The sequence below is a fragment of the Pteronotus mesoamericanus genome, unplaced genomic scaffold (assembly GCF_021234165.1).
Source record: "Pteronotus mesoamericanus isolate MK-2021 breed Mesoamerican mustached bat unplaced genomic scaffold, CSHL_Meso_final scaffold_167, whole genome shotgun sequence".
NCBI lineage: Eukaryota > Metazoa > Chordata > Mammalia > Chiroptera > Mormoopidae > Pteronotus > Pteronotus mesoamericanus.
The window spans coordinates 12,667,010-12,680,769 of record NW_026555308.1 but is presented as its reverse complement, the minus strand read 5'-3'; the positions used below and the strand labels follow the sequence as shown (position 1 = coordinate 12,680,769).

General features: G+C 46.1%; 1 protein-coding gene across 1 annotated transcript in view; it reads right to left on the bottom strand.

The window, feature by feature from the left end:
* ABCC1 (ATP binding cassette subfamily C member 1 (ABCC1 blood group)) overlaps positions 1-13,760 on the bottom strand; it is a 133,929-nt gene that overhangs the window by 99,737 nt on the left and 20,432 nt on the right. Inside the window, exon 2 of the mRNA XM_054589627.1 lies at positions 244-420. Coding sequence (XP_054445602.1) covers positions 244-420 — 177 coding nt within the window. The remainder of the gene's footprint in view (positions 1-243; positions 421-13,760) is intronic.

Below are 13,760 nucleotides of genomic sequence, written 5' to 3'. Positions count from 1 at the left end.
GATAGATCCTATTATCTCCATTGTGATGACAGAAAACTGTGCTCAAGTTCCTACAGCTAATAAGGGACAGAGACGATGTGTGAACCCATGTCTGAATCCACGGCCTCCAGCCTTATCTACCACATCATTATTCTGTCTTCTAGAAAAAAGGAATTCGGGGCCAATGAAATAGAAGAAACATGTCAGTTTTCACCAACCATCACTCCCCACCCAGAAATGGCCCTCCTCCATGTGATGACTTACAGTTTTGGCTTTGTTGAGAGGTGTCATTTGAATGTAGCCCCGGTCATGGTGGGAGAGATAAAGGAAGTAGAAGGGGAAGCAGGCCCAGAGGTAAAAACAAGGCACCCACACGAGGACAGTGTTCTGAAAGCACTTGGTGAAGTCAGGATTGCTGGTGTACCATGTGACATTCCACTCCTGCAAACACAAACACAGGCATGGGGTCAATGGGACGTGCCAAAGAGGGACAGGGGCTCATGTAGAGGTCAACACTAGTTGCCATGGGGTTCAACAAAACAGACAAGACCCCTGCACCTCAGGCCCTGTCAGGCAGAACATGCCAACTGAAGAATTCAGTACCAGAAAGACTGCAAAACAAGGAATCAGGAAGAAAAGGTATGCCTCATCGCATAGAACAGGTTCCTGGGAACTGCAACAAATTCCATTGCTGTACAAAAGATAGAGGTGGCCATTTAAAGGAATCTTGAGGGGTATTTGCCTGTAAACTGAAGAGTTCTTTAGTCATTCGAATCATTCCTTCTTTACTGTCTTGTGAATTGGGGACTTCCGAATCCTCTTCGTCCCCATTATCATCTTCATCACCACCATCACTGCCATCATTACTGCCCCAGTCACTCTCATTGGCACCATCAGCACCCTCAACAGCATCTTCATCGTCGCCATTAGCGGCAGCAGCAACAGCATGAATAACGTCCAATGTGTAGTTCTATAGTTGTGGTTCTAGGTGCTAGGCCCTATTCTAAGTACTTTATACGTATTATTTCCTTTAGTTCTATAAGTAGTTGATCCCTTTTTCAGATAGGAAAACTGAGGCACAGAGGTGTTCAATAATTTGTCCAATATCACACAGCTGGAAAGATCTGAAGCGGAATTCAAACTAAGGCAATTTGGTTCTGGAGTTCCTGCATTTAACGACTAAGCTATCCATCCTTGACAACAAATTTGTTTTAAATACTTTTATTTTTTTAAGGAACCACCTGCATTTTGTTAAAGAGACATGCTAGATAGATAGACCAAGTACATCTGCCCAGGAATAAACTTCAACCTGCTGTTAAGATTTCAGTAATGGGGAATTTAGTTCAAGTTCTGATCTGACCACTGACCAGTTACACAACTTTGGGAAAAGTTATTACCCTATCTTAGAGTCTCAATATCCTATTTCTACTTTGATTACATCAGATAAACTTAAAGGTCTGAATCAGGTGGCGCTCAGGCCAATTTGGCCCACAGATAGTTTATTGTTACTGTTGTTTGAAGCATGCTTTTTAAAAAAAGTTTAGATTAGCTGCCAATATTTCAAATCAGGAAATTTCACATACAAATTTGGATTTCTGGCTTCTCTTTAAAAAAAAAAATTCAGAAAATCTGGCAGCACTGGTCCTATATTCCTGCTTCACAGCCATCAACAAAAGCTGGGGAGTAGCCAGTCTCCAGATAAGGTCCATGTGTTCCAGTGGGCCCGAGTCCCCACGCAGCCCACCCCCCTCCTAGACTTCTCTGTCCTCCACTGGATGATGCTCTCTCCAGGGATCCGATTCCAAGCCTTCCCACAGCCATAAAAGTGAGACCACAAGGGAACTCCAAGAAATCTGGAATCTCACAGTTCCATACAAGTTTTAAAGCCACATCAACAAATGTAAAAGAAAAAGTGATGGGAACAAGCAAATCATTTCACTTAAAGAAAACTTTTGACAGTATCATCAAAATATTATATTCTAAGCATTTCAAAAAAGAGACCTAGTTATGCACAACATAAGGATGCTTAATGCAACTGAAATGTTCACTTAAAAATGGCAAAGATGATTAGAAACTAAAGAATTTGACTTTAAAAAAAGAGATATAGATATTAAACAAGTACCTAAACTGGTTCTTCAGAGGTATAGTTGATAAACAATTCTGATGTAAACGGTTATTTTTCCAGAACAAAGAACACGTAATCAATGAAATGTAAACTTTAAAATGATTAACACACACAAAGGTATTTAGCTAGGAGACATTTAAACACAAAGAAACCCTTAGGACAAAGATCGTCCTTCTATGAAGTTGGGTATTTTGGGTATGTGAATTTTGATCATAGGAGTGATTTAAATCAAAGATTGATTATTTTAACTGTTTTCACACCACTTGTAATTCTTAAGGTGAGGGCGAAAAAGGGGATCCAACTGTTGGTTATTATAGACAGAACAGTTTCTGAGGAGTTTCCAGAAAAAGCTCCTTCCAAAGGAATTTGCCCTTCTAATACGAAAACAATACTGGGGCTTAATACGCGCAGTTATGTATAACTGCAGCTCAGCTCATGGGTGAGGTATTTCAGTAGCCTGATCCCTGCCCCAATTATTCCTTGCCTGGAACTACTGCAATTAGCTTCCTAACCATTACCTGTTCCCAGCCCCTCTTGGCCCCATTAAGTCTTCCCAACTATAGCCAAAGTTATTTTACTTATCCTATATCCAGACATGGATTTATAGATATATCTACCCACCCATTCATAAACCCATCCATCCATCCACCTATCCATCCATCATCCACTAGTCCATCCATCCATCCCCCCCACCCACCCATGCATCACCTCATCCATCCATCTACCTATCTACCCACCCACCCAATCCCTCTACTCATGCATCCACCTATCTTCCCATCCATTCATCCATCCATTCGCCCATGCACCCATCCATGTCTCTCCCTTTGTATTTACTTTTAATAGGTAATACATTTATGTGCTAAACTTTTTCAAACTACACAAAGTGTTATAATGTGAAAAATAAGTTTTCTTCCCTGAACTCACAGCCCCCCAATCCCACCCACAGGCAAAACTGCCATTGCTAACATCTTGTGTATTCTTCTAGATTATCTTCCAAACACAGTGTACCTATTTTGTTTCCCCAAAATGTATCATAATGCATACCTGTTCTTTTCCTTAATTTTTTTACTTAATATTAAAAACTGATCTTTACCACCAGTAACAGACCTGCTTTATTTTTGATAGCTTAATTTTATTTCTTTTGAACAAAGGACAGAAATGACAAGCCATCTTCCCATCCTCATCTCTAATAATCCCTCAGTTACTCTCTTGAGAAGCAAATATTATTGGTTTCTTGTGTATCCTTCCAGAAAATACCTTATGCATACCACAAAAATAAATATACATTTTCTGTTATCAAATGGAAGGAAGCATACTCCATGTACTGTTCTGTATCTTGGTTTTTTTTCCCTCTTAATAATAGGTCTTAAAGATCGCCCAGCACTGCCCATGAACAGTTTCCTCCTCTGTGCTGGTGCTTTGTACTCCACTGCATCAGGTTCTGCCAACTGGGCCCTGGGTTGCTCTTACAAACAATGCAGCAGGGAATAAATAACTGGTAAGTGCCACACATTACACATAAACAAGCATTATTTGTAAGATCCCTTTTTAGAAGTGAACCTGCTGCTCTGAGGATGCACACATTTATAATTTAGACAGATACTGCCCCCCAAATGGATCATCAATTTATACTCCAACTAATAAGGTACAAAGGCAACTACATCCCTAACCACGGTGTATTAAAAGCTTTTGATCTCTGCCAATCTGATAGCAGAGAATGTCTCACTATAGCTTAACTTCCTTTTCTCCTTATGATGAGTGAAACAGAAGATCTTTCCGTATGTGTTTAAAAGCAGTTCCTGCTCAGCGGAAAATTTACAGACTTAAATAAATGTGTAAATATATGGGACAGATCTGATGGCCACGTTTCCTCCGGGTAACAACTTCTAATAGCTCCTTATTACCTCTGAGAGCCCATCCTTGCTACGGTTCATAAGTACTTCCATATTCAAGCTCCATCTGTTTCTCCTGCAATCTCTCCTGTCCTGCTCCCCAGCGGATTGCCTGAGGCACTCACTCAAATAAGCATTTGCCAAGCGTGTACCAGGCATTGTTCAAGGCACTGGTGACTCAGGAAGGCCATGGTCCCTGCCCCCAAAGCACTCCCTAGGTGCTAGTCAAATGAATGGTTCTTTAGCATACCTCTTGCCAGATGCTCTCCCTATAGGTCTTTCCATCATAACAAACTCCTATTCATCCTTCAAAACCCAACTCAGGTACCTCCTTTAAGAAGCCTTCCTCCTCATGCCCCAAACTATCAGACCCCCCTCGCTCCCTCTCCCCTCTACACTGGTTTTCTTACATGTCTGTCAACACCTCTGTCCTGTAAGAACCGTGCAAGGACATCAGTGCCAGGACCCTGCTCTATTTATCTTTCACTACCATCCTCCTACCCAGCAGGTCCCCAGAAGTATTAAGTAAACAAGTGGGCCAAGCCATGCCTTCCCTCCCTGGCACTACTTCCTACTTAATTAAAAAAAGAAAGAAAGAAAACCCCATACACAATTCACTTGAGTACAACCTAGCACTGACTCCTGTCCTCCTGTGAACCTGAACGGGTCACTTAATTATGCATAGCAAACGCTAATAACAATAACTGCCACTGCTACCACCAGCACTGCCCAGAGTCAGGAAGCTTAAAGGACAAAGAAAAGCTCAAGTTAAGGAGTGAGCAAGAGGAAATCAGGAAGCATCTAAGGACATGGGACTCCGGATGGAGAGGTCAGAGAATGCTTAGCAAAGGAAGGCACTTACTCTTCAGGGGGCAGCTTCCCGCTCAAAGCCGGATGGCTGACCCTGACCAAGAGGGCAGAGATAGAGGGAGGAGAGAAGAAGGAAAGGGAAAATAACAATTGTGAACATGAACTTCACTGCTGCAGAGTGCAGCCCGTGTAGGCCATCCCGCTCCCAGCCCCCACCCAGCCTTGGTCGCTGCTCCTACCACAGCCAACGGTAGCCGCGACCACAACTGGCACAGGAGTGACAAAAAGAATGCTAGGGGCCTCCAGCCTGTCCCTCGCTGTCTGGGACCTTGATGTCTCCACCGTCTAAACTCCCAGAGACAAGCAGTGTGGTCCCCTCCATTTGGAGTTTCTGGGGGAAATAGCACAGGCCAGACACCGGTAAGGAAGGAGGATTCACGGTGTCGGCCGTCCACTCACTATGCCCGACCCCAGGGAGAACAGCTACCCGCGGCTTCCCTTCCAGGAGCTCTGCCTCCTACTCTGGGGAGCTTCAGAAATCAAGCTGATCGAACCTGCACCTTCTGGTTCTGCACCCCAGCCCAGCTTCCAAGAAATGAAATTCAGCCCCAGGAAATGTGAGTCCAGGAAACAGTCACTAGCACTGGCCCAGGCACTGCACTGCAGGGAACGTGACGCAGGGGCATCTCAACAGAAAAAGTGCACCCCCAGATTCCCCTGACCCAGGCTTCTCATCACAGCACCCCTCCTCAGCTTAGTCATCTCCTAGGTTCCCCTGCCCTCAGCCCTGACATTCAGGATCTGGGGAACAAATCCAAATCTGCTTGGCCCATGAGTTTTGGGAGTACATGAAATTTTTTGTGTGTCGTGTCCTTCCATATCCTTCTCTCTCTGGGTGGAATAATGACAACCAACATGTTCTGGGCACTGATCTAAGCCTCCCACAGATAGGACTCTATTCAGTTCTCCCAAAAGGAGGCAATGCTGTTATCCCCATTTCACAGATAAGGAAACTGAGGCGCTAGGAAATAAGGCATCTTCCCAAAGGCCATGCTGCAGTGTGTCTATGGCGCCCATCCCAATCCCCATGCACACTTTCCCTTCTCTGGCAATAGCCTCTCACCCTCCACTCTCAGCTGCACACTAAGGGCAAAGCTCCAGGGGTGAACCCTCATTAGCATCAGCCAATCAGCAGAGTCCTTTACCAACATGCTAGTGCTTAATTCAAGAACGGGCATTCGACCCCGTCAAGCCAATCACAGCAAGGACACATCCTCTCTTGTGCCCAAAGATGCAGGGTGAGGGTATGGGGTTCGCAAGTGTCTCAGCCGTTTACAAGGGAAGCGCCCATGGCTGGGAGGAGAAAGGAAGGTAGGTGCCACCATGGCAAATGTGAGAATGAAGCTGACATCATAAAAGATGGAGACTAAAGAAACTGGTGCTTAATGTCACCATGGGCTGCTGAATCGAGTGGCACCTGCAGCCCACCCTCCCATTAGATTTCCCCAATAGATTTGCTTTATTGTTTATAAAAGTTGAAAATTAATTTGCTTTCACAATACAAAGCATCCTAGCAGTACAAGTTCTGACCCATTGTGTCTGTCCCCTTGTCCCTTTCCTTACAGGTCCAGCATTCTCCTCTTTTCATTCACTGTGTGACCTTAGACATGTTACTCAATCTCTCTGAGCCTCTTCTATGACTAAGGCTAAGAATACCTATCTCTTAAAGCTATTCGAAAGGATAAGTAAAATTATATACACAAAGGGCTCAGTATCATATATTAACACTCAATAAAGAGCTATCAACAGTAGCCTTAATTCCGTATCAGTAATAAAAATGGAGTTTATAGCATTATAATCTTAATATGATAATTTATGTTATTATTGATTATAATACCATCTAGCTTTAACTAAGCCATCGTCATGATCACCAAAAGGCAGGTTATTTTTATCACCATTTGGTAGAGGAGGAAACTAAGACACAGAGAAGTCAGTAACTTGCCTAAGATCATCCAGCTTGTAAGTGATGAGGTTGGGGCTCCAATCTCGGAAGCCTGATTACTGGGTCACCCTAACCCCCACGCTGGCTCCTAGCGATGGGTAACATGTGAATTTTAACAGGGCCCCCTGGAGCACATGCTGCCCATGAGAAATTTGGACCAAGAGGAAGATTTGAGTCCTCCACCCACCACCAAGTTCAACACCACTTACTACATTTGTTACAAATTACCATAAACTCAGTGTCTTAAAACAACACAATTTTTTATCATACCATTCCAGAGGTCAGAAATCTGCAATGGGTCTCACTGGATCAAAATCAAGGTGTGAGCAGGGCTGTGTTCCTTCTGAAGACTCTAAGAGGCCTCCATTTCTTTGCCTTTTCCAGCTTCTAGAGGCCACTACACATCGCTGGGCTTGTGGCCCCTTCTTCCAACTTCAAAGCCAACAGCATCATCCAATCCTTCTCATGCTGCCATCTCTCTAGTTCTCTCGCTCCTGCCTCCCTCGTCCCCTGACAAGAACCCTCGTGATGACCTGGGCCCACCCAGATAACCCAGGATAACCTCCTATCTCAAGGCCAGCCAGTGAGCAAACTCAATTCCATCTGCAGCCCTCATCCCTCTGCCATGTAACCTAACATATTCATAGATTCCAGGGATTAGGTCTTAGACACCACACCCCCTCAGTTTGACACTGGTCCACCCGAAACATTCTATGACATCCCAGGGGCACCGTCGCTCCTCTCAGCGGGATCAGGTTCAGAAGCCACCAGAATCCTGCCAGGTGTAGGCAAGAAGTGGCCCTGGGCAGGCCCAAGACGTGGCCTCATGTCAGCTGACCCTGATGCTAACCAGCCCTCTCAACCCAGTCATGCTTCAGCCAAGGCCGCTGTGGTGCTCCCTCCCCCGCTGCTGCCCCGGCCCGGCTAAGACAGCTTCCAGACGGACATGGGCCTGGGGCCTGCACGGAGACAAGGGGAAGGGCCCTGCCCAGGACTCAGCCAGTGTGGGAGAGGAGGCTGCAGAGCGGGGGACCGGTCAGGACAATGGTCAGGGGACGTCATTATGGACATCACCTGCTGATCGGTGTCGCCAATGTCTGGGAGCCAGAGTTGCTCTAACACTATTTAGAAACGAGGACCTACTATTCACCCGGTGGTCCACTCAGGTCTGAACATCCATTTTCCAACTTAATCATCTCAATAACTTGCCACAGTCGGGTTTCTGGTCCTCAGAGGACAATTATGTATCAAGACACAACTATGTGCCAATGCTATTTGAAGGTAAATAAAGTTTCCACTCTTGCAGAGTTTCAGTCCATCGTAAGGCAGATACCCAGCAGATAAAGAATTATATGTATGTCTCAAGGCACAAGTGCTCTGGAAATGAATAAAGGAGGCAGAGAATGGTGGTGGGAGGTGGGGGTTATTTTTATATCAGGTGGACGGAAAAGGCCTCCTGGCCAAGATGACATCTGAGCAAAGACCTGAAGGCAATGAAGCAGTATGTGCCACCTTCCTCCATTGACGGAAAGAAAAAGCATGAGGGTGAATTAAGGTTCTTAGTGGCACGTGCTGGGGCTGAGCTCAGTGCTTTTTCTCACAATCAATCCTCATGAACAACTCTGGGAGGCTGGCGCTATAATTAAACCCAGTTTACAAATACAAAAAATGAGGCCCCCTCGTTAACCTGTAAGCAACATATACAGCCAGGAAATGGAATCCAAGTGGAGATGCCTCTATATACACAGAAAATGCATTGGTTCCATTTTTTGTTTATCACATAACATGTACTACGGGTCCCGTTTAAAATTAGCATTAAAGGGTATACAGATGCTGGTCTAGGTAGGGAAATTTTCTTAGAAGGAGACAAGAAAAACAAATGCTAAAAGTGATTATCTCCAGGGGGCAGGGCTGAAGCTGGTAAGAGGAAGCAACTATTAGTTTTTGTTTTATTATCTTTTGCACTGTTTGAATTTTTTACTCTGCATGTATTCCCCCTAAAATAACAGTAACAATAGCAAAACAAGTTCACACTTTAAATAAATAAATAGCAGCAGCAGGAATTTAAGAATAGAAATTTCGTAATGCTGAGCTGGGAACAAAGAGAAAACACACATTTATTGGGCATCTATTAGCAGTAGTATTTGCTAGGCCAGACACAGTGATGTTTTCCAAGCATGAGTCCATTTAAACTTCACAACATCCGTACCCAGTCAAGACTATTAAAACTCCCCCTTTTCAGGGGAAGGACTGTGAGGCCCAGAGGGGTTATGAACTTGCTCAGGCTCACAGAGCCAGGAAGAGGCAGAGCCGGGATTTGAACCCACAGAGAGTCTGACACTGAGCTCTTAACTCCTGAGTTCCACCATCTCTCAGACACTTGGAACTCTAAGGGCTTTGCAAAGTAATGACCTCACTGTTCAGGCTGAGGCAGCCTGGAAGGCAACATTCTCTGGGGCAGTACATGTCTTCAGCCTAAGGAACTCCAAGCTCATCTGTGCAAAATGAAGAAGCAATTTTCACACTCAGACACAGAAATAGTCTACAGCTCCTCCTACCCATCTACCCAATGTGAGCGATACAAGTGATGCTTAAAGACACTACAAGCAAGATCTGGATATGGAGCTAGGAAACTTTTTGTCTTCAGGGGCTGCCCATGCCTTGTAGCATGTTGAGGGCATCCTTGACCTCTACCCATCAGGTGCCAGAACCACACATCAAATTTAATCCTTCCAAACAACTCAGAGAGGCAGCTAGTATAATTAAACCCTTTTTACAGATATAGAAACTGAGGGCACATAACCTGCAGGTGGCATACACAGCAAGTTCTGACAATCAAAAATGTCTCCAGACATGGCCAAATGTGCCCTGCAGAATAAACTGCCTCTGCCCCCGCAACCCTAACACAATGGCTTTACTATGCCTCGATTTCTTCCTCTGTGAAGTGAGACTAATTCTAGGACCCACTGATTATAGAATAATCAGGAGGGTTTCCAGTTTGAGTTCCAGGCCAAGACAATGATTAATGAACATAAGCACAGGGTTTCATTCATTCATTCATACGATGAGTATTTATTGAGCACCTACCATGTACTAAGGTCTGGGCTAATCATGGGGATATAGAGATAAATCAGACACAGACTCTGCCCTTGAAAGGTTCACAGTCCACTAAAGATAAAAGGTCTCAAATCAAAACAAAACTACAAGGGCAAATACTTGCTAAGGTGAAAAAGGGAAGGGTGTTGGAACAGCAAGTATCAGGGGTAACAGCCTGGAAAGGTGACATTTTAGCAGAGGCTAAAAGGGTCAGGAGAAGCAAGCCATGCAGAGACATGTGTGGGTATCATCTTTTCAAAAATTAAGTGCCCTAGCCAGCATGGCTCAGTTGGTTGGAGCATCACCCTATACACGAAAAGGTCAGGACACATGCCTCAGTTATGGGTTCGGTCCCTGGTCAGTGCACATGCTAAAAGCAACTGATCAATGTTTCTCTCCCTCTCTCTCTAAAATCAATAAGCATGTCCTTGGGTGAGGATTAAAAAAAGAAGAAAAAGAAGGAAGTGGAAGGAGGAAAGGAATAAATAAAATGAATACAGACAACCAAGAGTGAGAACCCTGGTGCTGGAGTGCCTGGGCCTGAATCCAGTCGTCACTACTAGCTGCCTTTTGGCCTTCAGAAAATTAGCTAATCTCTTCCACCCTGGTCTCTCTTGTGTGCAAACTTAGTAACGGAATGCACTTGGATTGCAGGGTTAAATGCTTAGCTTGCCCAGAGCTGCCTAACAAGGCCTGGGGTGGGCAGGATACAGAGCAGACTGCTGGCCCAACTACACGAGCCACTTTGCAGAGTGCAAACCCATGGAGCTAAGACTCAGGCTAATAACAGCAATAACAGCAATAATAAGATGGCAGCTCTTCCCATGCACTGCCTGTATGTCAGAACTATGTTCCAGTGTAATGTGTATCGTTCCATTCCATCATCAGAGCTACCCTAGGAGGTAGGCACTATCTTATTCACATTTTAGAGAGGGACACAGAGGCAAACAGAGGTAAGAAGGCTTGCTGGAAGGTACGGGGCAGGATCTGGTGGAGCCGGCATTCAGACCTGAGGGGCTGGCTCCAGAGCCCCAGCAAACTCTTACGCAGAGCAGGGAAGGAGAGCTGCAGGGCTCAGCCAAGGGCTGGGCCCCTGAAGAGTGATGCAGGGTGAGGCAACAGGCCATTTATTAAGCCACAACCAAAACCAACCCAGATGCCAGATCCCCCGCAAAGAGGGCTGCTAAGCAAAGGAAAGCTAAGAGAAGGAAGCTGAAAGGCAGCAATTATGCCAGGGGACCCGCTGGGCTTCTGGACACTAATCCTGTTTACAGAACCAGCAAGGGGCCTTCATTTGCCTATCAGAGCCCCGAAAGGGATCCCGTGAAAGGCCAAGCAGCATGCAGCACAGTGGGAGAAGGGCAGCCAGCGCCAGCATCCCGCTGGCAGCAAAGTCCCCTGCCCGCTGCTAGGTTGAGCGGCAACCTTCCCTCATCCTCTGACTCACCAGAATAAAGCCCAGAAAGGCGTGAAGGGAATGTCCACACCTTACTCCCAACACCCCGAAAGGCAGGGCATGGTCCTGCCCAGGCAAAAGCCCCAAATCCTTACTGTGTCCTCAAGCCCGAAATGCAGAATTGAACACTACTGTGAGAAAAGGGGCAAGAGTTTTCGTGCAAAACCAAGACACCTGTCTTAACAGGACTTCAGTGCTGAGAGGAAGATGGCCACAGCTGCCTATCCCAAGTCGCCGGGTGTCAGCAGACTGCAGCTAGATCCAACCTGCCCTGAACTCTCACCTGGGCCCTTCCCTACAGAGCACACACCGTCTTTGTGTTCTCCAGCCAGCTCCAACCACTGGCTGAGTTCATCTCTAGCCACTTCCTCTCCTTTTATCAGACTCTGGAGCTTCACCAAATCTTCCATTAGGTCCTGTTCCAGGGACTTGTGAGGGCTCAGGCATGTGCCAAGCACAGGAATACGCCTGGGGACACAGAAGTAGCTAGAACTGACAGCATTCATCCACCTACTGAGCACCACTCCTAGATGCTGAGGACCTAGCAGTGAACAAAGGACCTGCCCTCCTAGAGATGACAGCCTGATGAGACAGAGAGTAAACAAGTGATAGACAAAGTGTATAGAGAGAGAGAGAGAGAGAGTGTGTGTGTGTGTGTGTGTGTGTGTGAGAGAGAGAGAGAGAGAGAGAGAGAGAGTGAGTTATGATTTTAAAAGGCTCAGAGAAGTGAGAAGTCCCCTCTGAAAACGTACACTGGTTGAAGGAAACAAGGAAGTAAGCTACTCAGGAAAAGAATCTTGGGGGAGAGCAGAGGAAACAACAAGTGCAAAGGCCCTGAGGTAGGTACATGTCTGGCTCTTGGAGCAATAGAGGCCACCATGACTCAACAGTAATGGGAGATGAAGTCAGAGAGGAAGGTGGGGGACAGGCAGGGAAAGACTGTGTAAGACTCACAGGCCATTGTAGGGATTTTGAATTTCACTCAGGGTGACTTGGATTTGATGTGTCACTGCCTCATTTATGTTTTCACATAGTGGTTCTCAACGTAAGGCAAATTCCCCACCATCATCACCACCACCACCAGGGGACAACTGACAACATTTGGGGACATTTTTGATATCACTACTGGAGTGAGGGTGGGAATAGAGGCATTTCGCCAGTAAAGGCCAGGGATGCTGCTAAGCACCCACAATGCACAGAACAGCCCCCACATCAGCCCCACAAGTCAGCAGTACCGAGGCTGAGAAACTCTATTTTCACAGAATCCCTGCCCTTACCAAGGTTAGGTCTGTATTCCCCGCAAACAGCCCTCTTTGGGCAGATGAGGGTGTCAGCTCCTCACCGTGCGACACTGGGCAAGCAACTAAGCCTGCTTCCAGAGTCTGTAAAGTGGGAACACTACTGAGATGACGCAAATACACACTTAAGCATGAGCCAGAGCACATAGTAGGTGTTCAATAAATGGCACTGCTATTATTGTGATTACTTCTAGTTCCATCTCTTGCTATGTCCCTTCCACATTTCCAGTCTCACCACATGACTCTTTCTTTCATCCAACGAAGATGTTCTGAGCCCATAATACATACCAGGAACTATGCTGGCAGGGCATACTAGGCAGAAGAGTTCCAAACGTGTCTACATCCCCATCCCGAGAATGGATATGTTGTTATACATGGCAAAATGGATGATGCAGACGTGATTCAGTTAAGGCTCTGGAGATGAGAGGAGATCCTGGATTATCTAGGTGGGGCCCCTGGACTCAAGGGAGAAAGGGAGGCAGGAGGGGCAGAGTCAGAGAAGGAGATGTGACAACAAAAGCAGAGGTGGAAGTGAGGCAGGGCCCCAAGTCAGGAAATGCAGGCTGGAAAAGGCAAGGAAATGGGTTCTCTACGAGAGCCTCCGGGAGCAACGCCAGCACTGCATTTTGGACTTTTGGCCTCCAGGCTCTGAGGCCATAGTTTGTGATGCTTTGGTATAGCAGCCACAGGAAACCCACCCAGCTGCTACCACAGACAGAGCGGGCAGGAAACGAGGCCTAGTTGTGCGCTCACCACACTGACACTCGCTCAGGTCTCAGTAGCCCCGGGCAGACCCTGCCTCACCTTGCTCTGGTCCTACCTGGGCCAAACTCAGCCCTGCGGCACCTGCTCTGTACCTGCTCTCCCAGGGCGGCTTACACCCCTGTCTTCCCTGCTGTGGAGCTGCTTAGGAAATGTTTTTGAAGAAAGGGAGCTAGGAACAACAGAAAATACAAATTTATTTTTAAAGTCCAGAGTCCTAAACGTGGTATCATGGGACCTGCTAAATGTTACTTTTATAAGCAATATACAAATCAAATTCAAATATATTCCTGTGGGTATACGGGTATGTATGTGTTACTCTGCCTCCCTCTCTTCCATG